Source organism: Pungitius pungitius, chromosome 14, assembly GCF_949316345.1.
Source record: "Pungitius pungitius chromosome 14, fPunPun2.1, whole genome shotgun sequence".
NCBI lineage: Eukaryota > Metazoa > Chordata > Actinopteri > Perciformes > Gasterosteidae > Pungitius > Pungitius pungitius.
The window spans coordinates 19,190,677-19,213,267 of record NC_084913.1 but is presented as its reverse complement, the minus strand read 5'-3'; the positions used below and the strand labels follow the sequence as shown (position 1 = coordinate 19,213,267).

Here is a 22,591-nt window from a genome sequence, read left to right as displayed (position 1 = left end):
ACTTGGCAGCTAGTTCATGTTCAACCTCTCAGTAAAAAGTTCTGGTTTTACTCGCGATACTCCATAATAAACATCATTGTAAATTTTATTTGGTGTTATCCCACAAATAACGTTCAAGGCCAAGCTCTTGACGGTCATGTCAGGTAGCTACATTTCCAGCTAACTAAGTTACTTGACGGCTCATATCTCTCAGCGAAGCTGAAATCATAGTTCATAATGGTTCCATTACCCACCACTGAATATGATTTCTCAATATCCATGTCATCCTTTGGTAACAGATTAATCAAAGGGAATACAATCTTAAAGATTGATTAATTATCAGAGGAATCAGCTAGTCTCATAGGCCCAAGATTTATAATGTTATGATATACCAGTTCCCTTTATAATAACTCAAGAGATCCTTAATCTAAGTTATAACAGGGTTACAGCAGTTGTCATCCTGACCTGACACTTTATTCTCTTCTCCCCTGGGTGTTAAAATAAAAATCAATAGCCTGTTGTTCTCTGACATTCATTCTTACATTGTTCATATATTATTACAATATTTTAAACAATAGTAATATTTTTGTCGTTGTTGTGGGATTGCTCATTAGGAGATGGCGACCCCAGTAATCCGCGTCGTGAACCCAGATGCCCCTTGGCATCGGCAACAGGCTGTAGTGGTACCTACCAAAGAGGCCCGTGACTACAGGGAGAAGAGGATGGTCTTCCCCAAACCTCCAAGCCAGCTGCTGGAGCAGGCCTCTTCCCTGGCCTACGCAGAGCGGCTGCTTCGAGCAGAAGGAATCTCTGCACCATCACGTCAGCTGTGTCTGGGAAAGCTCGTTATTCCATTTGGCCAGTATGAAAATGCACCATTTCACTGGCTTGTGGCAAACGACGTGGGCTACGTGAAATAGTAAGAATGTTATAATATCGTTATCATGTTATTACCATTGTAGGCTATGCATTTTGAATATAGTTGGTATGAGCCTGTCTGTTTGCATAGATGAATTATGAGTGTTTATTTTTTTTCTTCATTATCTCAAGTGCAGTTATATTACTGATAGAAGTACTAAGTTAAAGTGTATGATTCCAGCATGCTCGACAAGCACAGACTGGAGGTTAGAAACCCACAGAGAAAAGGAAAGGTGGGGAACCAGTGGGTGAAGGACTACCTCACAGAATATGCAGAGAGCTTCCCACAAGTCTCCAGTCTCCTTGAGGCCAACATCCACAGGTGTATCTACGGCCAGAAAGGATTTGAGCATTACACCTTTGAGGAGATGTGGGAGCTTTACAGTCAGTACCTCACCCAAAAGGACAGGCCAGAGCACTTCAGTGCTGAGCAGAGGGAGCTCACACACAAGGCCTACACTTCTGTGAGGAGGTGGCTGCACACACCAGTGACCCACATCACAAGCGTGCAGATGAAGAGGTTCAGGAAATACCTCAAAGAGAAGGAGCAGGTGAGGGTGGATTACATTATTCATTATGAAGTTATGAAGAGCAGAATATGCAGAAGGCAAAATTAGTTTGTTGGTTTTTGGTAATTAATAACTGATATGTCATAAAACTAAGACTTTACATTTGTTGTGCACCAACCGCAGGCTAGCACTAGGTGTGATCCCTCATCTTCGGCAGATGATGACGCTGAATTGGTTGCTGCAAGCCAGGAAGTTGAAGGTTAGTGAGATTCACAATTAACAGACATCATAACCTACATTGGAACATATAATACAATACAAAACTATTGTGTTTGGTGAATTCTTAGACTTGCTGAAGTTCCAAGAGCCTCCATGTCGCAAAACTGGCAGGCAGAGCCAGGATTTCCGACCCACAGACAGGACAAAGCCGAGGAGTCAGTCTGAGACGGCAAATCTGCCCACGACCCCCGTGAGGCCCAGGCAGCCGGAGACCCCTGTGAGGACCAAGCAGCCGGAGACCCCTGTGAGGACCAAGCAGCCGGAGACCCCTGTGAGGACCAAGCAGCCGGAGACCCCTGTGAGGACCAAGCAGCCGGAGACCCCTGTGAGGACCAAGCAGCCGGAGACCCCTGTGAGGACGGACCAGCACGCGTCAACCAGCCAGCCCACAGAGACCCCGTCCACATCCAGGGGTCCTGATTCCGCCGTGGAATCAACTCTGAGTGACTCCTCTGTAAGTGATATTCACACTATATGCAAACAAAGTAAATTAGACATTTGTTTTAAATGTTGTAATTGGTTTCATGTTTTAGCAATCATTTTTAGACAAAAATAACCAAATGTTTTGTTTCTGCGTTCCAGGTGGAGCTGGAGGGCTGGGTCCGTTTGTGGGAAAACCCCAATGGTGTCCCATCAGCAGACATATCCTGGCTAAAAGAGGACGCAGAAAGAGGCCTGTTCACCCCTGTTCAGATATTTCAGCATAAATCTGGTCAGTTAAAGAGGCGCCGGGTGATGAAATCCGACCGCATGTGGTTTTATCCACCTGAACCTCCTGGCTATGTGAAGGGAGCAGTGCCAACACCACACCTTTTTTTCCGGAGCCGTGTTTTTGTGTGGCGTCCAGTTGGAGTTTGGCGATACTCGCTGAAGTGCCCTCGAGGGGATGACTGCGTCGGGCACGGGAGGGATGTACACCTCTACAAGTCTGGCTTCCACCACAGAGTATGAATCACTGCACGTGTGTTCTTACTACGTATGTAAACATATATGCAAAATATCTGATAATAATATAATATCTACTATAGGTACGTCACATTTGCGATGTGTCCAGCTGGTACACATTGGTCACTGAGGTCCTGTGCTGTGGACCCTGCACAAAGGCCGCCAGGAGTGGAGGAGGTGGCACAGTGGGCCGATGGCTTGCATGGGATCGGGCTATATTATCTCAACTTAGTGAGGCTCATCAAGCTCTGTTCCCTGCCATCCTCACCAGCAAGTGAGTATACTAAACATATTTTGTGCGTTTGACAGACTAACTTCAGAGAAATAAACCTCACCACGCTGCTCATGAATCTGCTCACAGGCGTGGGGTGGATAAGAACGTGGTGCGCCTTCTGAGGGACAGGACCGAAGGTAACACTATGGTCAAGGTGTGGAGGCAGGTACAGGAGAGTCATGTTGAGGAGTATCTTCAACATAAGGACCTGTACACCACACTCCTCATGACCGTAGCGCAACCGGGCGGAATCGTCTCCGCATTAGGCCACGCATTCCAGGCTCCACCTGCTCAGAGAGACCTTCCCTCTGCACGGCTCCTGCGTCACGCCTTCCTGCTGGCAGAGGCGGACAATGTGCAAGATTACCGAAGCCAGATCCTCTCCACTTTTGGCACAGCACTGAAAATGGACTCCACTAAGAAAGTATGTCAATCAAAACAAATAATGCCCACAACATAATGCCTTAACGTCTGAAGTCAAAATGTTTGAAAAAAACCCAACATCAACAGAATCCATAAGTGGGTTCATACAATTCAAACCTGAAATGTTATTTTTTCAGGTGGTCAAGAAGCTGTCTGGGGAAGGTCGAGGCTCAGCCGAGTGGTTCACCAGCATTGGGAACGAGCACTCACAGATAGTGACCTTTGTGCTGACTTGTGAGGAGTCCACTCCGCGGCTCACACCCATGTGCAGTGGAGTCATGGAGAGGTTCCGGCTGGCCAATCAGCCTGTCCCCAAGCTCCTCTACGTGGACCGTGGGTGTTGCCGGTCTCAAGGCCCAACAGGAGTGGAGACTTTGTTCCGTTCCTGGGTGGACAATGGGATGGTTGTGCGGCTGGACATTTTCCACTGGATCCACAGGTTTGACGCAGCCATACGCACAGAGTCCCACTGTAAGTATGCGGTGTTCAAGTCTGCTCTAGCTGGGGCAGTCCTGGCCTACAACCGCCCAGACCTGGAGCTGCTCATCAAAGCCATCAGAGCCAAGAACCCGGCCAGTCTTACCTCGGTCTCAGACGAGGACATTGTCCGCTGCCACATCACCAGGGATCAGCTCAAGCACCACGTGAGGAGGGTCACACTCGGTGCTCAGGAGACCTTTCGGCTCATCCAATTGGCCATCGAGGAGCTGAAAGGTCCCGTTGGGCTGGACGAGAGCGGAGTTAGCCTCTTCAAAACACCAGGTATTAAACACCCCCCAAAAAAAAGTTATTACAACATTAAAAATAGAGTAGTGAACATAACACACTTTATGCATGTGTATTTACAGAGGCTATCGATGAGATGTGGGCAGGCCAGCAGCGACACCTCGAATGCATCCAGGATCCACCAGGCATGAACATGTATAGGGTGGCCCGTACCACAACAATCAACAATGTGGATGTTCCCTATTACAAATGTCTGCGTGGAAGCAACAGCCTGGAAGGATTCCACAAATCGCTGCCACACATGATTCCAGGTGATGCCTAGTGTTGTCTGTATAGTTGGAAAAAATAAATCATGTGACTTTGACAATATTCTACTAGCTTCCCAAACAACACGACCACTGAAAGAGAGAAAGTACAGACTGAACTATTGATTCATTAAAGATAAAACACTTTATTCTTCTTCTTCTTACAATAGCAACACTTTTGGGGATGTTTCACTGGACAGGATGGGGATGAGAAGTTATAGTCTGAAAGAGATATATTGACATGTAAGTAGCTTCAAATGAAAATGATAAAATAAGGTGGACTTGACTTCATCACTTAATTAAATGTACTTAGTTACATTCCAGCTCAAGGTGAAGGTTTTACTCTCATGTGTACCAGCTGTGTACTAGTGTGGAGTTATTAAGACAAATTGACATTAAAACTTAACTTTGCTCTACTCAGGTCCCCATTGTGCAGCCCGGCCCTATCAGGTTTACCTGATGAGTGGCATTGCGCGGTGGAATTCGGACAGGAGTTCAGACGCCGTGTTTGGTGGCAAAGGACGGAACCACAGGACATACTCTGCACCGCTCATTGACCGCCTCAACACCCGCTGTCAGCAGCTGTTCGGCGAGACTGTGGAGGAGAATTTCCGGGCCCCCGCCAATGTTGCTTCCAACGAGTTGCTGGGGTTGGAATATTTATTCAGCCAAAGCACAGGTGAATCTGAACCATTTTCTCTCGTGGACATCATCAATGATGGACCTGGTCCAGAGGAGGAGGTGGTTCAGCATGGGCAGCCCAACCCAGATCCAGAAGCCGACGAAGCCTACCAGAGCGACGGGGAGGCTGGTGCCGACGTGTTGGATGCCATCCTGCCCCACATTAACCTCACCAGCAACGAAACCGCAACTGTGGACCCTCCAGCCTTTGTGAGTATATGTATATGTGGTCAAATGTAAATGCAATGCATTGATTGCTAACGTGATAACGTGCTCATTGGAACTTTTATATGGAAACTTGTCAACAGGTTGATGCCTGCAGTTCAAACCCGCTTCCTGGCTTTGAAAGGCTGGAAAAGTTCTGCTCTGCTCTGGTGGAAATCAGCCTTACAGAGGACAAGCTGACTCTTTCCACTGAGCAGAGGAACAAGGTCCTCGAAGCCTGGAACGCCGTGGAGGAGCACGACAAGCAGCCGCAGCAGTTCAACCAGCTCTACAGAACGCACTGGGGCAACACGCTCTACTGCCGCACTAAGAGAGACGATCTGGTTGATGCTGCTGTGATTCAGAAGCTTAAGATGGCTAAGCGCTACGCACCGGCTCAACAAGACGTCAGCGCTCAACACAACAGGCTGATGTACACACTGATTAAACTGCTGTGGCTGCGCTCCCCTCAAGGATCTCGCTGCAGTCCCGAGAAAAGCACAATTTGTAAGTCATATGAAAGAATCCAGCACCGGATTCTGGTGGAGGATCCGATCCTGTGCAAAGCTGGCATTCCCCTTCCAAAGATTAACATTAAAACCGTGCGGGACTTCATCCGACGTCAGGAGCGCCTCCTCAACATGAATGCCACAAAACAGTCCTCCACTGTAACGAAGATCACCTCAATTTCATCTGCTGACCTCCCTCCAGCACCCCACCAGCCGTCAGTCCTCCCTCCACCACTCTACCCTCTGATGGAGTACATGCCCACGCCCAGCACGGCAGGGACTAAGGTGTTGAAGGGAAGGACGGACATGATGATGCCTCTCTCCCGGCCTCAACCACCACTGCCACTCCTGAAACTGCCTGTTAAAACCACCCCTGCCACCTCCACCATCACCAGACCTCTGCCCTCCACATCTGTCTCCACAGCCAACATTGAGTGCGCTGGCCCCTCCACTCGGCATATATTGCCTGCGCATCCTCCACTGCCATCTCCGCCTACTGCTTGTGATTTAAGCTTACCATCCTGGGCAAGATCCACGCAGTACAAGCGAAAAAGTATGGATCAACCCTCTGCAGTTGGAGTCGAGGTGTCGCGGGTGCACAAACTCCCTCTATGTACATGCTGTGGCCGACCGACCCAGGGACATAAAAAATACAAAAGAAAGGTTTTCTGCCCTGTGACATTGATGTCAACTTCCAAGGGTCTGGACAAAACAGTGTACGACAGCTACGAACACTTCATTTCTGTTGTGGACAAACAGTGACAACCTGCATATTATGCAGTTGCATCACAGTGTTTTTTATATTGTATAGTTTAGATATTTGTGAAAATCCCGGTGCATATTGTTAATAGTTTAGATCGTAAAGATCCCTGTGCATGTTGTAAATAGTTTATATCTTAAAATACCTGTAAAATACCTGTGCATGTTGTAAATAGTGTAGATCTTAAAATACCTGTGCATGTTGTAAATAGTGTAGATCTTAAAATACCTGTGCATGTTGTAAATAGTGTAGATCTTAAAATACCTGTGCATGTTGTAAATAGTTTACATATTGTGTCTTTTATGACAGATGTACTGTTATATTTATGATTGTGCTCCCTTTTACTTGATAAAGCAGAATGTGTTACAGTGAAGCGTTGTGGAAAATTAATCATTATTTCCATTACAAATAAGAGACACAAATAAATATAGGGTGCCAGATTAAGTTTATAAGCCTTTATTAAAATATCTCATATGTTTTGAATAAAAACATTAGGCAGTTCTGAAATATCAAACCACTTCCAATTGTCATAAGGGAGTTTGAAAATAAAAAGGGTACACATTACATGTCAACACATATAAAACATTAACTCACAAGAATAGTTTTTATTTTAAATAAGTTCAGAAACAGTAGATAAACAGCTACAAATATACTTTCTAGATTTTCTATTTCTGCACAATTCAATAATAACTTCAGGTATCACAATCTGAATCAGAAACCATTTATTGCCACGCATGTTACACAGAGAAATTTGAGTTGGTGAATTGGAATAAGATACTGCAAAATAAGAAAAAAAAGCAAGAACAATATAAACAGATAAGTATGTTAAACAAAATCGATGTCTATATGTTTCCATGGTGAGAGAAACCACTGTAGAAAATGTTTCAATAATGATCAAAATACAAACAACAAAACATTTCCCAGTCATGCAATCAATACAGATGATCATCAGTCTAAATGACACTAAAAGCAGGTAAGACATTTTGGACGCCTTTTAATTGACTATTTGAAGTGATATTGTTTGCATGTATTCCAGTGGTGGGAAGTCCATGTAGCAGTCCTGTAAAAAAGCAATAGAGTAAATAAAAACAATGTTGCATAATTGGATTAATCTATCAGCTCGGGCCAATAGAGAACTACCAGGAAGTAAACAAACATTAATCACACATTCCATGAATAGTCAGCTCAGGAGCCAATAGAGATCTACCAGGAAGTAAACAAACATTAATCAAACATTCCATGTGTAGTCCACCAGGAGGCGCTATTTTTGCAAGTTTTACTGTGGATTGTAAGCAAATGGTCTTCGATTGAATTGCACTACTGTACGGCTCACCCCCATTCGCAGTGGTCAACACAGCCGGAGTGCAATGGCTGAGCCTCGCCCTGGGTGAACCACCTTTGTGATCATGGTATCTCCCCTGCCAGGTAAGTATAAGTTGGTAGTGACAGAGACAGGAGTGGTATTCCCAAACAGAGCACTTGGGGTGACGGTTCCCAGATGGCACCGTCCTCACAGATCAGTGAATTTAAAATCAGTGATCAGTGTGAAATGCAAAATAAAGGCACAATTGATGAGTAAACATATCAGTTGCTTGCCAAAAGTCTCAGCCAGTTGAGACTTGTACACAGAGGCAAACCAACTACCTAGACTACACCAATGAATTGGGTCACCAGTTATTTTTTCACAAGATAAAGGTTGCACCGTTCCCGGAAGTGCTGCAATACCGGGTCAATGCTTGGAGTGAGCAGAGCAAGCCCCTTTTTCATCTCCCAGAGCTAAAAATCGGCTTAATATGTAGTCCTCATATAGAGGACATATCAGATATTAAACTGATAAGAACAGATACTACACTTGATCTTAGCCAAAAGGCCGAGAAGCGATGACACATGAATGTTTGCCTCCAGACCCAACGGACTAGCGCATCTCTCAAATGTCAGGGTGCGGCTCATACAAATGGGCGTGGCAGTCGCCTGTTACTTAACATCCCACTCCCCACGCAGCCTGTATTCTTAAAAATCTTTGATTTCCTTCCAATCAAAAGTGTAAGCTCTTGATGAACTCTTGTTGATTCCTTCCAATCAAAAGTGTAAGCTCTTGATGAACTCTTGTTGGTTCCTTCCAATCAAAAGTGTAAGCTCTTGATGAACTCTTGTTGATTCCTTCCAATCAAAAGTGTAAGCTCTTGATGAACTCTTGTTGATTCCTTCCAATCAAAAGTGTAAGCTCTTGATTAACTCTTGTTGAATTCACTTCTAATTCAGAGAGTGATTTCACTTTTAGGCACCTCTGTCTTAAAATGGAACTAACCCCAAACAGCCCTCAAAAATCATTCGTTTTTTTGCAATCAAAAGTGTAAGCTCCGGCCTAAATCTTGATTTCACTCTAAATTCAGACAGTAATTTGAGACTTGATCCAAAGCTCAACCAGAGACTCCAGGAATAAGTTTACTCAAATGACAGGCTCTTCCATCCTACTAATTTCTTTTTCTTACAAGTACATGAGGCTTAGCCAAATAGCAGAGCCTGGCAAAAAATAAGGTCAACTCATTGTTGTTCCTCTCCACGGAAGTCTTTAGTAAAAGGCGAAAGACTTATGCGTATTGAAGAGAAACCAAAGTCAGTAGCACAATCAGGTGAAAGGCAGCCCTATATCCCTGTGGAACAAGTAATCCCTCTTGCGGTAGGGAGTGGTTGAGCTGCGGGTGTCCAAAGCCTAACCCATTTCCCAGCCCCCTTTCCTCAAAAAATCTATGATTTCTTTTCAATCAAAAATTGTAAGGCCCTCCTGAAATGTTGTTGGTTTACTGTGAATTCAGACAATCATTCAGTGATTTAACACTCCAGTGGTGAGTAAACAGGTCCATTGTTGGCAAAGAAGCTCAATCTTGGGGACCAACAGTAGTTCAAAGAGATGTGTGCAAGTTAAAAGCACTGGTTTTTCTTTGACACTAATATCAGTGGAGAGTGCGGACGCAGTCCCCAACTACCACAAAAACACTCTGAAAACTTCACACACAGGCTCAGGGCCACCACGGGAAGAGCATGCACGCAAGTACACACATGCACGCACACACACACACACTCGGACTGAATGGGAGTCAATGGGAGCTTCCCCAGGGGAACCTCCTATTGGGCCCAAAATCTACAGTGGCCCCCCTGAGGGCCCCGGGAGGAGCTGGTCCAAATTTCAGCAGCCCAGCACCAACCAAGACAGAGTTGCAGGCAAAATCCAAACTCATTTCCCGGTTTGTAGTGGTCGGTTTCACAAATTCTTGGACTGACAGCCGCACTCTGCAAACTTCACACACAAGCTCAGGGCCACCATGGGTAGAGCATGCACACGAGCACACACGTGCAAGCTCCTGATGAACTCTTGTTGAATTCACTTTGAATTCAGACAGTGATTTCACTTTCAGGCACCTCTTTCCGACAATGGAATAACCCAAAAACAAACCTCAAAAGTCATTGATTTTTTTTCAATCAAAAATTGTAAGGCCCTCCTGAAATGTTGTTGGTTTACTGTTAATTCAGACAATCACTCAGTGGTTTAACACTCCAGTGGTGAGTATACTGGTCCATTGTTGGCAAAGAGGCTCAATCTTGGGGACCAACAGTAGTTGAAAGAGATGTGTCCAAGTGGAAAGCACTGGTTTTTCTTTGACACTAATATCAGGGGAGAGCGCGGACGCAGTCCCCCACTACCACAAATTATGCAGTCGAGATTCCCACATTTGAGGAATTCGCAGTGGTCAACACAGCCGGAGTGCAATGGCTGAGCCTCGCCCTGGGTGAACCACCTTTGTGATCATGGTATCTCCCCTGCCAGGTAAGTATAAGTTGGTAGTGACAGAGACAGGAGTGGTATTCCCAAACAGAGCACTTGGGGTGACGGTTCCCAGATGGCACCGTCCTCACAGATCAGTGAATTTAAAATCAGTGATCAGTGTGAAATGCAAAATAAAGGCACAATTGATGAGTAAACATATCAGTTGCTTGCCAAAAGTCTCAGCCAGTTGAGACTTGTACACAGAGGCAAACCAACTACCTAGACTACACCAATGAATTGGGTCACCAGTTATTTTTTCACAAGATAAAGGTTGCACCGTTCCCGGAAGTGCTGCAATACCGGGTCAATGCTTGGAGTGAGCAGAGCAAGCCCCTTTTTCATCTCCCAGAGCTAAAAATCGGCTTAATATGTAGTCCTCATATAGAGGACATATCAGATATTAAACTGATAAGAACAGATACTACACTTGATCTTAGCCAAAAGGCCGAGAAGCGATGACACATGAATGTTTGCCTCCAGACCCAACGGACTAGCGCATCTCTCAAATGTCAGGGTGCGGCTCATACAAATGGGCGTGGCAGTCGCCTGTTACTTAACATCCCACTCCCCACGCAGCCTGTATTCTTAAAAATCTTTGATTTCCTTCCAATCAAAAGTGTAAGCTCTTGATGAACTCTTGTTGATTCCTTCCAATCAAAAGTGTAAGCTCTTGATGAACTCTTGTTGGTTCCTTCCAATCAAAAGTGTAAGCTCTTGATGAACTCTTGTTGATTCCTTCCAATCAAAAGTGTAAGCTCTTGATGAACTCTTGTTGAATTCACTTATAATTCAGAGAGTGATTTCACTTTTAGGCACCTCTGTCTAAAAATGGAACTAACCCCAAACAGCCCTCAAAAATCATTCGGTTTTTTTGCAATCAAAAGTGTAAGCTCCTGCCTAAATCTTGATTTCACTCTAAATTCAGACAGTAATTTGAGACTTGATCCAAAGCTCAACCAGAGACTCCAGGAATAAGTTTACTCAAATGACAGGCTCTTCCATCCTACTAATTTATTTTTCTTACAAGTACATGAGGCTTAGCCAAATAGCAGAGCCTGGCAAAAAATAAGGTCAACTCATTGTTGTTCCTCTCCACGGAAGTCTTTAGTAAAAGGCGAAAGACTTATGCGTATTGAAGAGAAACCAAAGTCAGTAGCACAATCAGGTGAAAGGCAGCCCTATATCCCTGTGGAACAAGTAATCCCTCTTGCGGTAGGGAGTGGTTGAGCTGCGGGTGTCCAAAGCCTAACCCATTTCCCAGCCCCCTTTCCTCAAAAAATCTATGATTTCTTTTCAATCAAAAATTGTAAGGCCCTCCTGAAATGTTGTTGGTTTACTGTGAATTCAGACAATCATTCAGTGATTTAACACTCCAGTGGTGAGTAAACAGGTCCATTGTTGGCAAAGAAGCTCAATCTTGGGGACCAACAGTAGTTCAAAGAGATGTGTGCAAGTGAAAAGCACTGGTTTTTCTTTGACACTAATATCAGTGGAGAGTGCGGACGCAGTCCCCAACTACCACAAAAACACTCTGAAAACTTCACACACAGGCTCAGGGCCACCACGGGAAGAGCATGCACGCAAGTACACACGTGCACGCACACACACACACACTCGGACTGAATGGGAGTCAATGGGAGCTTCCCCAGGGGAACCTCCTATTGGGCCCAAAATCTACAGTGGCCCCCCTGAGGGCCCCGGGAGGAGCTGGTCCAAATTTCAGCAGCCCAGCACCAACCAAGACAGAGTTGCAGGCAAAATCCAAACTCATTTCCCGGTTTGTAGTGGTCGGTTTCACAAATTCTTGGAGACCTGTCTTGGACTGACAGCCGCACTCTGCAAACTTCACACACAAGCTCAGGGCCACCATGGGTAGAGCATGCACACGAGCACACACGTGCAAGCTCCTGATGAACTCTTGTTGAATTCACTTTGAATTCAGACAGTGATTTCACTTTCAGGCACCTCTGTCCGAAAATGGAATCACCCAAAAACAAACCTCAAAAGTCATTGTTTTTTTTCAATCAAAAATTGTAAGGCCCTCCTGAAATGTTGTTGGTTTACTGTTAATTCAGACAATCACTCAGTGGTTTAACACTCCAGTGGTGAGTATACTGGTCCATTGTTGGCAAAGAGGCTCAATCTTGGGGACCAACAGTAGTTGAAAGAGATGTGTCCAAGTGGAAAGCACTGGTTTTTCTTTGACACTAATATCAGGGGAGAGCGCGGACGCAGTCCCCCACTACCACAAATTATGCAGTCGAGATTCCCACATTTGAGGAATTCGCAGTGGTCAACACAGCCGGAGTGCAATGGCTGAGCCTCGCCCTGGGTGAACCACCTTTGTGATCATGGTATCTCCCCTGCCAGGTAAGTATAAGTTGGTAGTGACAGAGACAGGAGTGGTATTCCCAAACAGAGCACTTGGGGTGACGGTTCCCAGATGGCACCGTCCTCACAGATCAGTGAATTTAAAATCAGTGATCAGTGTGAAATGCAAAATAAAGGCACAATTGATGAGTAAACATATCAGTTGCTTGCCAAAAGTCTCAGCCAGTTGAGACTTGTACACAGAGGCAAACCAACTACCTAGACTACACCAATGAATTGGGTCACCAGTTATTTTTTCACAAGATAAAGGTTGCACCGTTCCCGGAAGTGCTGCAATACCGGGTCAATGCTTGGAGTGAGCAGAGCAAGCCCCTTTTTCATCTCCCAGAGCTAAAAATCGGCTTAATATGTAGTCCTCATATAGAGGACATATCAGATATTAAACTGATAAGAACAGATACTACACTTGATCTTAGCCAAAAGGCCGAGAAGCGATGACACATGAATGTTTGCCTCCAGACCCAACGGACTAGCGCATCTCTCAAATGTCAGGGTGCGGCTCATACAAATGGGCGTGGCAGTCGCCTGTTACTTAACATCCCACTCCCCACGCAGCCTGTATTCTTAAAAATCTTTGATTTCCTTCCAATCAAAAGTGTAAGCTCTTGATGAACTCTTGTTGATTCCTTCCAATCAAAAGTGTAAGCTCTTGATGAACTCTTGTTGGTTCCTTCCAATCAAAAGTGTAAGCTCTTGATGAACTCTTGTTGATTCCTTCCAATCAAAAGTGTAAGCTCTTGATGAACTCTTGTTGAATTCACTTATAATTCAGAGAGTGATTTCACTTTTAGGCACCTCTGTCTAAAAATGGAACTAACCCCAAACAGCCCTCAAAAATCATTCGGTTTTTTTGCAATCAAAAGTGTAAGCTCCTGCCTAAATCTTGATTTCACTCTAAATTCAGACAGTAATTTGAGACTTGATCCAAAGCTCAACCAGAGACTCCAGGAATAAGTTTACTCAAATGACAGGCTCTTCCATCCTACTAATTTATTTTTCTTACAAGTACATGAGGCTTAGCCAAATAGCAGAGCCTGGCAAAAAATAAGGTCAACTCATTGTTGTTCCTCTCCACGGAAGTCTTTAGTAAAAGGCGAAAGACTTATGCGTATTGAAGAGAAACCAAAGTCAGTAGCACAATCAGGTGAAAGGCAGCCCTATATCCCTGTGGAACAAGTAATCCCTCTTGCGGTAGGGAGTGGTTGAGCTGCGGGTGTCCAAAGCCTAACCCATTTCCCAGCCCCCTTTCCTCAAAAAATCTATGATTTCTTTTCAATCAAAAATTGTAAGGCCCTCCTGAAATGTTGTTGGTTTACTGTGAATTCAGACAATCATTCAGTGATTTAACACTCCAGTGGTGAGTAAACAGGTCCATTGTTGGCAAAGAAGCTCAATCTTGGGGACCAACAGTAGTTCAAAGAGATGTGTGCAAGTGAAAAGCACTGGTTTTTCTTTGACACTAATATCAGTGGAGAGTGCGGACGCAGTCCCCAACTACCACAAAAACACTCTGAAAACTTCACACACAGGCTCAGGGCCACCACGGGAAGAGCATGCACGCAAGTACACACGTGCACGCACACACACACACACTCGGACTGAATGGGAGTCAATGGGAGCTTCCCCAGGGGAACCTCCTATTGGGCCCAAAATCTACAGTGGCCCCCCTGAGGGCCCCGGGAGGAGCTGGTCCAAATTTCAGCAGCCCAGCACCAACCAAGACAGAGTTGCAGGCAAAATCCAAACTCATTTCCCGGTTTGTAGTGGTCGGTTTCACAAATTCTTGGAGACCTGTCTTGGACTGACAGCCGCACTCTGCAAACTTCACACACAAGCTCAGGGCCACCATGGGTAGAGCATGCACACGAGCACACACGTGCAAGCTCCTGATGAACTCTTGTTGAATTCACTTTGAATTCAGACAGTGATTTCACTTTCAGGCACCTCTGTCCGAAAATGGAATCACCCAAAAACAAACCTCAAAAGTCATTGTTTTTTTTCAATCAAAAATTGTAAGGCCCTCCTGAAATGTTGTTGGTTTACTGTTAATTCAGACAATCACTCAGTGGTTTAACACTCCAGTGGTGAGTATACTGGTCCATTGTTGGCAAAGAGGCTCAATCTTGGGGACCAACAGTAGTTGAAAGAGATGTGTCCAAGTGGAAAGCACTGGTTTTTCTTTGACACTAATATCAGGGGAGAGCGCGGACGCAGTCCCCCACTACCACAAATTATGCAGTCGAGATTCCCACATTTGAGGAATTCGCAGTGGTCAACACAGCCGGAGTGCAATGGCTGAGCCTCGCCCTGGGTGAACCACCTTTGTGATCATGGTATCTCCCCTGCCAGGTAAGTATAAGTTGGTAGTGACAGAGACAGGAGTGGTATTCCCAAACAGAGCACTTGGGGTGACGGTTCCCAGATGGCACCGTCCTCACAGATCAGTGAATTTAAAATCAGTGATCAGTGTGAAATGCAAAATAAAGGCACAATTGATGAGTAAACATATCAGTTGCTTGCCAAAAGTCTCAGCCAGTTGAGACTTGTACACAGAGGCAAACCAACTACCTAGACTACACCAATGAATTGGGTCACCAGTTATTTTTTCACAAGATAAAGGTTGCACCGTTCCCGGAAGTGCTGCAATACCGGGTCAATGCTTGGAGTGAGCAGAGCAAGCCCCTTTTTCATCTCCCAGAGCTAAAAATCGGCTTAATATGTAGTCCTCATATAGAGGACATATCAGATATTAAACTGATAAGAACAGATACTACACTTGATCTTAGCCAAAAGGCCGAGAAGCGATGACACATGAATGTTTGCCTCCAGACCCAACGGACTAGCGCATCTCTCAAATGTCAGGGTGCGGCTCATACAAATGGGCGTGGCAGTCGCCTGTTACTTAACATCCCACTCCCCACGCAGCCTGTATTCTTAAAAATCTTTGATTTCCTTCCAATCAAAAGTGTAAGCTCTTGATGAACTCTTGTTGATTCCTTCCAATCAAAAGTGTAAGCTCTTGATGAACTCTTGTTGGTTCCTTCCAATCAAAAGTGTAAGCTCTTGATGAACTCTTGTTGATTCCTTCCAATCAAAAGTGTAAGCTCTTGATGAACTCTTGTTGAATTCACTTATAATTCAGAGAGTGATTTCACTTTTAGGCACCTCTGTCTAAAAATGGAACTAACCCCAAACAGCCCTCAAAAATCATTCGGTTTTTTTGCAATCAAAAGTGTAAGCTCCTGCCTAAATCTTGATTTCACTCTAAATTCAGACAGTAATTTGAGACTTGATCCAAAGCTCAACCAGAGACTCCAGGAATAAGTTTACTCAAATGACAGGCTCTTCCATCCTACTAATTTATTTTTCTTACAAGTACATGAGGCTTAGCCAAATAGCAGAGCCTGGCAAAAAATAAGGTCAACTCATTGTTGTTCCTCTCCACGGAAGTCTTTAGTAAAAGGCGAAAGACTTATGCGTATTGAAGAGAAACCAAAGTCAGTAGCACAATCAGGTGAAAGGCAGCCCTATATCCCTGTGGAACAAGTAATCCCTCTTGCGGTAGGGAGTGGTTGAGCTGCGGGTGTCCAAAGCCTAACCCATTTCCCAGCCCCCTTTCCTCAAAAAATCTATGATTTCTTTTCAATCAAAAATTGTAAGGCCCTCCTGAAATGTTGTTGGTTTACTGTGAATTCAGACAATCATTCAGTGATTTAACACTCCAGTGGTGAGTAAACAGGTCCATTGTTGGCAAAGAAGCTCAATCTTGGGGACCAACAGTAGTTCAAAGAGATGTGTGCAAGTGAAAAGCACTGGTTTTTCTTTGACACTAATATCAGTGGAGAGTGCGGACGCAGTCCCCAACTACCACAAAAACACTCTGAAAACTTCACACACAGGCTCAGGGCCACCACGGGAAGAGCATGCACGCAAGTACACACGTGCACGCACACACACACACACTCGGACTGAATGGGAGTCAATGGGAGCTTCCCCAGGGGAACCTCCTATTGGGCCCAAAATCTACAGTGGCCCCCCTGAGGGCCCCGGGAGGAGCTGGTCCAAATTTCAGCAGCCCAGCACCAACCAAGACAGAGTTGCAGGCAAAATCCAAACTCATTTCCCGGTTTGTAGTGGTCGGTTTCACAAATTCTTGGACTGACAGCCGCACTCTGCAAACTTCACACACAAGCTCAGGGCCACCATGGGTAGAGCATGCACACGAGCACACACGTGCAAGCTCTTGATGAACTCTTGTTGAATTCACTTTGAATTCAGACAGTGATTTCACTTTCAGGCACCTCTGTCCGAAAATGGAATCACCCAAAAACAAACCTCAAAAGTCATTGATTTTTTTTCAATCAAAAATTGTAAGGCCCTCCTGAAATGTTGTTGGTTTACTCTTAATTCAGACAATCACTCAGTGGTTTAACACTCCAGTGGTGAGTATACTGGTCCATTGTTGGCAAAGAGGCTCAATCTTGGGGACCAACAGTAGTTGAAAGAGATGTGTCCAAGTGGAAAGCACTGGTTTTTCTTTGACACTAATATCAGGGGAGAGCGCGGACGCAGTCCCCCACTACCACAAATTATGCAGTCGAGATTCCCACATTTGAGGAATTCGCAGTGGTCAACACAGCCGGAGTGCAATGGCTGAGCCTCGCCCTGGGTGAACCACCTTTGTGATCATGGTATCTCCCCTGCCAGGTAAGTATAAGTTGGTAGTGACAGAGACAGGAGTGGTATTCCCAAACAGAGCACTTGGGGTGACGGTTCCCAGATGGCACCGTCCTCACAGATCAGTGAATTTAAAATCAGTGATCAGTGTGAAATGCAAAATAAAGGCACAATTGATGAGTAAACATATCAGTTGCTTGCCAAAAGTCTCAGCCAGTTGAGACTTGTACACAGAGGCAAACCAACTACCTAGACTACACCAATGAATTGGGTCACCAGTTATTTTTTTCACAAGATAAAGGTTGCACCGTTCCCGGAAGTGCTGCAATACCGGGTCAATGCTTGGAGTGAGCAGAGCAAGCCCCTTTTTCATCTCCCAGAGCTAAAAATCGGCTTAATATGTAGTCCTCATATAGAGGACATATCAGATATTAAACTGATAAGAACAGATACTACACTTGATCTTAGCCAAAAGGCCGAGAAGCGATGACACATGAATGTTTGCCTCCAGACCCAACGGACTAGCGCATCTCTCAAATGTCGGGGTGCGGCTCATACAAATGGGCGTGGCAGTCGCCTGTTACTTAACATCCCACTCCCCACGCAGCCTGTATTCTTAAAAATCTTTGATTTCCTTCCAATCAAAAGTGTAAGCTCTTGATGAACTCTTGTTGATTCCTTCCAATCAAAAGTGTAAGCTCTTGATGAACTCTTGTTGATTCCTTCCAATCAAAAGTGTAAGCTCTTGATGAACTCTTGTTGAATTCACTTATAATTCAGAGAGTGATTTCACTTTTAGGCACCTCTGTCTAAAAATGGAACTAACCCCAAACAGCCCTCAAAAATCATTCGGTTTTTTTGCAATCAAAAGTGTAAGCTCCTGCCTAAATCTTGATTTCACTCTAAATTCAGACAGTAATTTGAGACTTGATCCAAAGCTCAACCAGAGACTCCAGGAATAAGTTTACTCAAATGACAGGCTCTTCCATCCTACTAATTTCTTTTTCTTACAAGTACATGAGGCTTAGCCAAATAGCAGAGCCTGGCAAAAAATAAGGTCAACTCATTGTTGTTCCTCTCCACGGAAGTCTTTAGTAAAAGGCGAAAGACTTATGCGTATTGAAGAGAAACCAAAGTCAGTAGCACAATCAGGTGAAAGGCAGCCCTATATCCCTGTGGAACAAGTAATCCCTCTTGCGGTAGGGAGTGGTTGAGCTGCGGGTGTCCAAAGCCTAACCCATTTCCCAGCCCCCTTTCCTCAAAAAATCTATGATTTCTTTTCAATCAAAAATTGTAAGGCCCTCCTGAAATGTTGTTGGTTTACTGTGAATTCAGACAATCATTCAGTGATTTAACACTCCAGTGGTGAGTAAACAGGTCCATTGTTGGCAAAGAAGCTCAATCTTGGGGACCAACAGTAGTTCAAAGAGATGTGTGCAAGTTAAAAGCACTGGTTTTTCTTTGACACTAATATCAGTGGAGAGTGCGGACGCAGTCCCCAACTACCACAAAAACACTCTGAAAACTTCACACACAGGCTCAGGGCCACCACGGGAAGAGCATGCACGCAAGTACACACGTGCACGCACACACACACACACACTCGGACTGAATGGGAGTCAATGGGAGCTTCCCCAGGGGAACCTCCTATTGGGCCCAAAATCTACAGTGGCCCCCCTGAGGGCCCCGGGAGGAGCTGGTCCAAATTTCAGCAGCCCAGCACCAACCAAGACAGAGTTGCAGGCAAAATCCAAACTCATTTCCCGGTTTGTAGTGGTCGGTTTCACAAATTCTTGGAGACCTGTCTTGGACTGACAGCCGCACTCTGCAAACTTCACACACAAGCTCAGGGCCACCATGGGTAGAGCATGCACACGAGCACACACGTGCAAGCTCCTGATGAACTCTTGTTGAATTCACTTTGAATTCAGACAGTGATTTCACTTTCAGGCACCTCTGTCCGAAAATGGAATCACCCAAAAACAAACCTCAAAAGTCATTGTTTTTTTTCAATCAAAAATTGTAAGGCCCTCCTGAAATGTTGTTGGTTTACTGTTAATTCAGACAATCACTCAGTGGTTTAACACTCCAGTGGTGAGTATACTGGTCCATTGTTGGCAAAGAGGCTCAATCTTGGGGACCAACAGTAGTTGAAAGAGATGTGTCCAAGTGGAAAGCACTGGTTTTTCTTTGACACTAATATCAGGGGAGAGCGCGGACGCAGTCCCCCACTACCACAAATTATGCAGTCGAGATTCCCACATTTGAGGAATTCGCAGTGGTCAACACAGCCGGAGTGCAATGGCTGAGCCTCGCCCTGGGTGAACCACCTTTGTGATCATGGTATCTCCCCTGCCAGGTAAGTATAAGTTGGTAGTGACAGAGACAGGAGTGGTATTCCCAAACAGAGCACTTGGGGTGACGGTTCCCAGATGGCACCGTCCTCACAGATCAGTGAATTTAAAATCAGTGATCAGTGTGAAATGCAAAATAAAGGCACAATTGATGAGTAAACATATCAGTTGCTTGCCAAAAGTCTCAGCCAGTTGAGACTTGTACACAGAGGCAAACCAACTACCTAGACTACACCAATGAATTGGGTCACCAGTTATTTTTTTCACAAGATAAAGGTTGCACCGTTCCCGGAAGTGCTGCAATACCGGGTCAATGCTTGGAGTGAGCAGAGCAAGCCCCTTTTTCATCTCCCAGAGCTAAAAATCGGCTTAATATGTAGTCCTCATATAGAGGACATATCAGATATTAAACTGATAAGAACAGATACTACACTTGATCTTAGCCAAAAGGCCGAGAAGCGATGACACATGAATGTTTGCCTCCAGACCCAACGGACTAGCGCATCTCTCAAATGTCGGGGTGCGGCTCATACAAATGGGCGTGGCAGTCGCCTGTTACTTAACATCCCACTCCCCACGCAGCCTGTATTCTTAAAAATCTTTGATTTCCTTCCAATCAAAAGTGTAAGCTCTTGATGAACTCTTGTTGATTCCTTCCAATCAAAAGTGTAAGCTCTTGATGAACTCTTGTTGATTCCTTCCAATCAAAAGTGTAAGCTCTTGATTAACTCTTGTTGAATTCACTTCTAATTCAGAGAGTGATTTCACTTTTAGGCACCTCTGTCTTAAAATGGAACTAACCCCAAACAGCCCTCAAAAATCATTCGGTTTTTTGCAATCAAAAGTGTAAGCTCCGGCCTAAATCTTGATTTCACTCTAAATTCAGACAGTAATTTGAGACTTGATCCAAAGCTCAACCAGAGACTCCAGGAATAAGTTTACTCAAATGACAGGCTCTTCCATCCTACTAATTTCTTTTTCTTACAAGTACATGAGGCTTAGCCAAATAGCAGAGCCTGGCAAAAAATAAGGTCAACTCATTGTTGTTCCTCTCCACGGAAGTCTTTAGTAAAAGGCGAAAGACTTATGCGTATTGAAGAGAAACCAAAGTCAGTAGCACAATCAGGTGAAAGGCAGCCCTATATCCCTGTGGAACAAGTAATCCCTCTTGCGGTAGGGAGTGGTTGAGCTGCGGGTGTCCAAAGCCTAACCCATTTCCCAGCCCCCTTTCCTCAAAAAATCTATGATTTCTTTTCAATCAAAAATTGTAAGGCCCTCCTGAAATGTTGTTGGTTTACTGTGAATTCAGACAATCATTCAGTGATTTAACACTCCAGTGGTGAGTAAACAGGTCCATTGTTGGCAAAGAAGCTCAATCTTGGGGACCAACAGTAGTTCAAAGAGATGTGTGCAAGTTAAAAGCACTGGTTTTTCTTTGACACTAATATCAGTGGAGAGTGCGGACGCAGTCCCCAACTACCACAAAAACACTCTGAAAACTTCACACACAGGCTCAGGGCCACCACGGGAAGAGCATGCACGCAAGTACACACATGCACGCACACACACACACACTCGGACTGAATGGGAGTCAATGGGAGCTTCCCCAGGGGAACCTCCTATTGGGCCCAAAATCTACAGTGGCCCCCCTGAGGGCCCCGGGAGGAGCTGGTCCAAATTTCAGCAGCCCAGCACCAACCAAGACAGAGTTGCAGGCAAAATCCAAACTCATTTCCCGGTTTGTAGTGGTCGGTTTCACAAATTCTTGGACTGACAGCCGCACTCTGCAAACTTCACACACAAGCTCAGGGCCACCATGGGTAGAGCATGCACACGAGCACACACGTGCAAGCTCCTGATGAACTCTTGTTGAATTCACTTTGAATTCAGACAGTGATTTCACTTTCAGGCACCTCTTTCCGACAATGGAATAACCCAAAAACAAACCTCAAAAGTCATTGATTTTTTTTCAATCAAAAATTGTAAGGCCCTCCTGAAATGTTGTTGGTTTACTGTTAATTCAGACAATCACTCAGTGGTTTAACACTCCAGTGGTGAGTATACTGGTCCATTGTTGGCAAAGAGGCTCAATCTTGGGGACCAACAGTAGTTGAAAGAGATGTGTCCAAGTGGAAAGCACTGGTTTTTCTTTGACACTAATATCAGGGGAGAGCGCGGACGCAGTCCCCCACTACCACAAATTATGCAGTCGAGATTCCCACATTTGAGGAATTCGCAGTGGTCAACACAGCCGGAGTGCAATGGCTGAGCCTCGCCCTGGGTGAAACACCTTTGTGATCATGGTATCTCCCCTGCCAGGTAAGTATAAGTTGGTAGTGACAGAGACAGGAGTGGTATTCCCAAACAGAGCACTTGGGGTGACGGTTCCCAGATGGCACCGTCCTCACAGATCAGTGAATTTAAAATCAGTGATCAGTGTGAAATGCAAAATAAAGGCACAATTGATGAGTAAACATATCAGTTGCTTGCCAAAAGTCTCAGCCAGTTGAGACTTGTACACAGAGGCAAACCAACTACCTAGACTACACCAATGAATTGGGTCACCAGTTATTTTTTCACAAGATAAAGGTTGCACCGTTCCCGGAAGTGCTGCAATACCGGGTCAATGCTTGGAGTGAGCAGAGCAAGCCCCTTTTTCATCTCCCAGAGCTAAAAATCGGCTTAATATGTAGTCCTCATATAGAGGACATATCAGATATTAAACTGATAAGAACAGATACTACACTTGATCTTAGCCAAAAGGCCGAGAAGCGATGACACATGAATGTTTGCCTCCAGACCCAACGGACTAGCGCATCTCTCAAATGTCA

At 45.0% G+C, this 22,591-nt stretch overlaps 1 protein-coding gene and 20 non-coding genes across 21 annotated transcripts; 1 reads left to right on the top strand and 20 right to left on the bottom strand.

Annotated features, from left to right (window-relative positions):
* The first annotated feature begins 1,079 nt into the window (after positions 1 to 1,079).
* LOC134104107 (uncharacterized) lies at positions 1,080 to 6,514 on the top strand. The gene is made up of 13 exons (XM_062557427.1): positions 1,080 to 1,448; positions 1,590 to 1,665; positions 1,754 to 1,902; positions 2,268 to 2,397; positions 2,533 to 2,630; positions 2,789 to 2,904; positions 2,992 to 3,328; positions 3,465 to 4,089; positions 4,176 to 4,364; positions 4,780 to 5,249; positions 5,348 to 6,186; positions 6,283 to 6,346; positions 6,452 to 6,514. The coding sequence occupies exons 1-13, from the start codon at positions 1,080 to 1,082 to the stop codon at positions 6,512 to 6,514; spliced, it is 3,525 nt and encodes a 1,174-aa protein (XP_062413411.1).
* A 1,267-nt stretch (positions 6,515 to 7,781) lies between these two features.
* On the bottom strand, positions 7,782 to 7,945 carry LOC134104250 (U1 spliceosomal RNA). Its single transcript, XR_009941691.1, has one exon. It is a non-coding gene; the product is annotated as a U1 spliceosomal RNA (small nuclear RNA).
* A 258-nt stretch (positions 7,946 to 8,203) lies between these two features.
* LOC134104344 (U2 spliceosomal RNA) lies at positions 8,204 to 8,394 on the bottom strand. Its single transcript, XR_009941777.1, has one exon. It is a non-coding gene; the product is annotated as a U2 spliceosomal RNA (small nuclear RNA).
* A 622-nt stretch (positions 8,395 to 9,016) lies between these two features.
* On the bottom strand, positions 9,017 to 9,132 carry LOC134104490 (U5 spliceosomal RNA). The gene has a single exon (XR_009941900.1). It is a non-coding gene; the product is annotated as a U5 spliceosomal RNA (small nuclear RNA).
* A 1,050-nt stretch (positions 9,133 to 10,182) lies between these two features.
* LOC134104207 (U1 spliceosomal RNA) lies at positions 10,183 to 10,346 on the bottom strand. The gene has a single exon (XR_009941652.1). It is a non-coding gene; the product is annotated as a U1 spliceosomal RNA (small nuclear RNA).
* Positions 10,347 to 10,604: 258 nt separating this feature from the next.
* On the bottom strand, positions 10,605 to 10,795 carry LOC134104343 (U2 spliceosomal RNA). Its single transcript, XR_009941776.1, has one exon. It is a non-coding gene; the product is annotated as a U2 spliceosomal RNA (small nuclear RNA).
* A 579-nt stretch (positions 10,796 to 11,374) lies between these two features.
* Positions 11,375 to 11,490, bottom strand: LOC134104489 (U5 spliceosomal RNA). The gene has a single exon (XR_009941899.1). It is a non-coding gene; the product is annotated as a U5 spliceosomal RNA (small nuclear RNA).
* A 1,062-nt stretch (positions 11,491 to 12,552) lies between these two features.
* On the bottom strand, positions 12,553 to 12,716 carry LOC134104206 (U1 spliceosomal RNA). The gene has a single exon (XR_009941651.1). It is a non-coding gene; the product is annotated as a U1 spliceosomal RNA (small nuclear RNA).
* Positions 12,717 to 12,974: 258 nt separating this feature from the next.
* Positions 12,975 to 13,165, bottom strand: LOC134104342 (U2 spliceosomal RNA). The gene has a single exon (XR_009941775.1). It is a non-coding gene; the product is annotated as a U2 spliceosomal RNA (small nuclear RNA).
* A 579-nt stretch (positions 13,166 to 13,744) lies between these two features.
* LOC134104487 (U5 spliceosomal RNA) lies at positions 13,745 to 13,860 on the bottom strand. The gene has a single exon (XR_009941898.1). It is a non-coding gene; the product is annotated as a U5 spliceosomal RNA (small nuclear RNA).
* Positions 13,861 to 14,922: 1,062 nt separating this feature from the next.
* LOC134104205 (U1 spliceosomal RNA) lies at positions 14,923 to 15,086 on the bottom strand. The gene has a single exon (XR_009941650.1). It is a non-coding gene; the product is annotated as a U1 spliceosomal RNA (small nuclear RNA).
* Positions 15,087 to 15,344: 258 nt separating this feature from the next.
* LOC134104340 (U2 spliceosomal RNA) lies at positions 15,345 to 15,535 on the bottom strand. The gene has a single exon (XR_009941773.1). It is a non-coding gene; the product is annotated as a U2 spliceosomal RNA (small nuclear RNA).
* A 579-nt stretch (positions 15,536 to 16,114) lies between these two features.
* Positions 16,115 to 16,230, bottom strand: LOC134104486 (U5 spliceosomal RNA). Its single transcript, XR_009941897.1, has one exon. It is a non-coding gene; the product is annotated as a U5 spliceosomal RNA (small nuclear RNA).
* Positions 16,231 to 17,280: 1,050 nt separating this feature from the next.
* Positions 17,281 to 17,444, bottom strand: LOC134104204 (U1 spliceosomal RNA). Its single transcript, XR_009941649.1, has one exon. It is a non-coding gene; the product is annotated as a U1 spliceosomal RNA (small nuclear RNA).
* A 259-nt stretch (positions 17,445 to 17,703) lies between these two features.
* On the bottom strand, positions 17,704 to 17,894 carry LOC134104338 (U2 spliceosomal RNA). The gene has a single exon (XR_009941772.1). It is a non-coding gene; the product is annotated as a U2 spliceosomal RNA (small nuclear RNA).
* A 535-nt stretch (positions 17,895 to 18,429) lies between these two features.
* Positions 18,430 to 18,545, bottom strand: LOC134104485 (U5 spliceosomal RNA). Its single transcript, XR_009941896.1, has one exon. It is a non-coding gene; the product is annotated as a U5 spliceosomal RNA (small nuclear RNA).
* A 1,064-nt stretch (positions 18,546 to 19,609) lies between these two features.
* On the bottom strand, positions 19,610 to 19,773 carry LOC134104203 (U1 spliceosomal RNA). The gene has a single exon (XR_009941648.1). It is a non-coding gene; the product is annotated as a U1 spliceosomal RNA (small nuclear RNA).
* A 259-nt stretch (positions 19,774 to 20,032) lies between these two features.
* On the bottom strand, positions 20,033 to 20,223 carry LOC134104337 (U2 spliceosomal RNA). The gene has a single exon (XR_009941771.1). It is a non-coding gene; the product is annotated as a U2 spliceosomal RNA (small nuclear RNA).
* Positions 20,224 to 20,757: 534 nt separating this feature from the next.
* On the bottom strand, positions 20,758 to 20,873 carry LOC134104483 (U5 spliceosomal RNA). The gene has a single exon (XR_009941894.1). It is a non-coding gene; the product is annotated as a U5 spliceosomal RNA (small nuclear RNA).
* Positions 20,874 to 21,923: 1,050 nt separating this feature from the next.
* Positions 21,924 to 22,087, bottom strand: LOC134104240 (U1 spliceosomal RNA). Its single transcript, XR_009941682.1, has one exon. It is a non-coding gene; the product is annotated as a U1 spliceosomal RNA (small nuclear RNA).
* Positions 22,088 to 22,345: 258 nt separating this feature from the next.
* Positions 22,346 to 22,536, bottom strand: LOC134104336 (U2 spliceosomal RNA). The gene has a single exon (XR_009941770.1). It is a non-coding gene; the product is annotated as a U2 spliceosomal RNA (small nuclear RNA).
* Between the last annotated feature and the right edge of the window lie 55 nt (positions 22,537 to 22,591).

Coding starts and splice junctions, on each gene's coding strand:
- LOC134104107 (XM_062557427.1), top strand. CDS start 1,080: ATGCTCGACAAGCACAGACTGGAGGTTAGAAACCCACAGAGAAAAGGA. Junction 1,666..1,753: donor TGCAAGCCAGGAAGTTGAAG/GTTAGTGAGATT, acceptor GTGAATTCTTAG/ACTTGCTGAAGTTCCAAGAG. Junction 6,187..6,282: donor GTCTCCACAGCCAACATTGA/GTGCGCTGGCCC, acceptor ATCCTGGGCAAG/ATCCACGCAGTACAAGCGAA.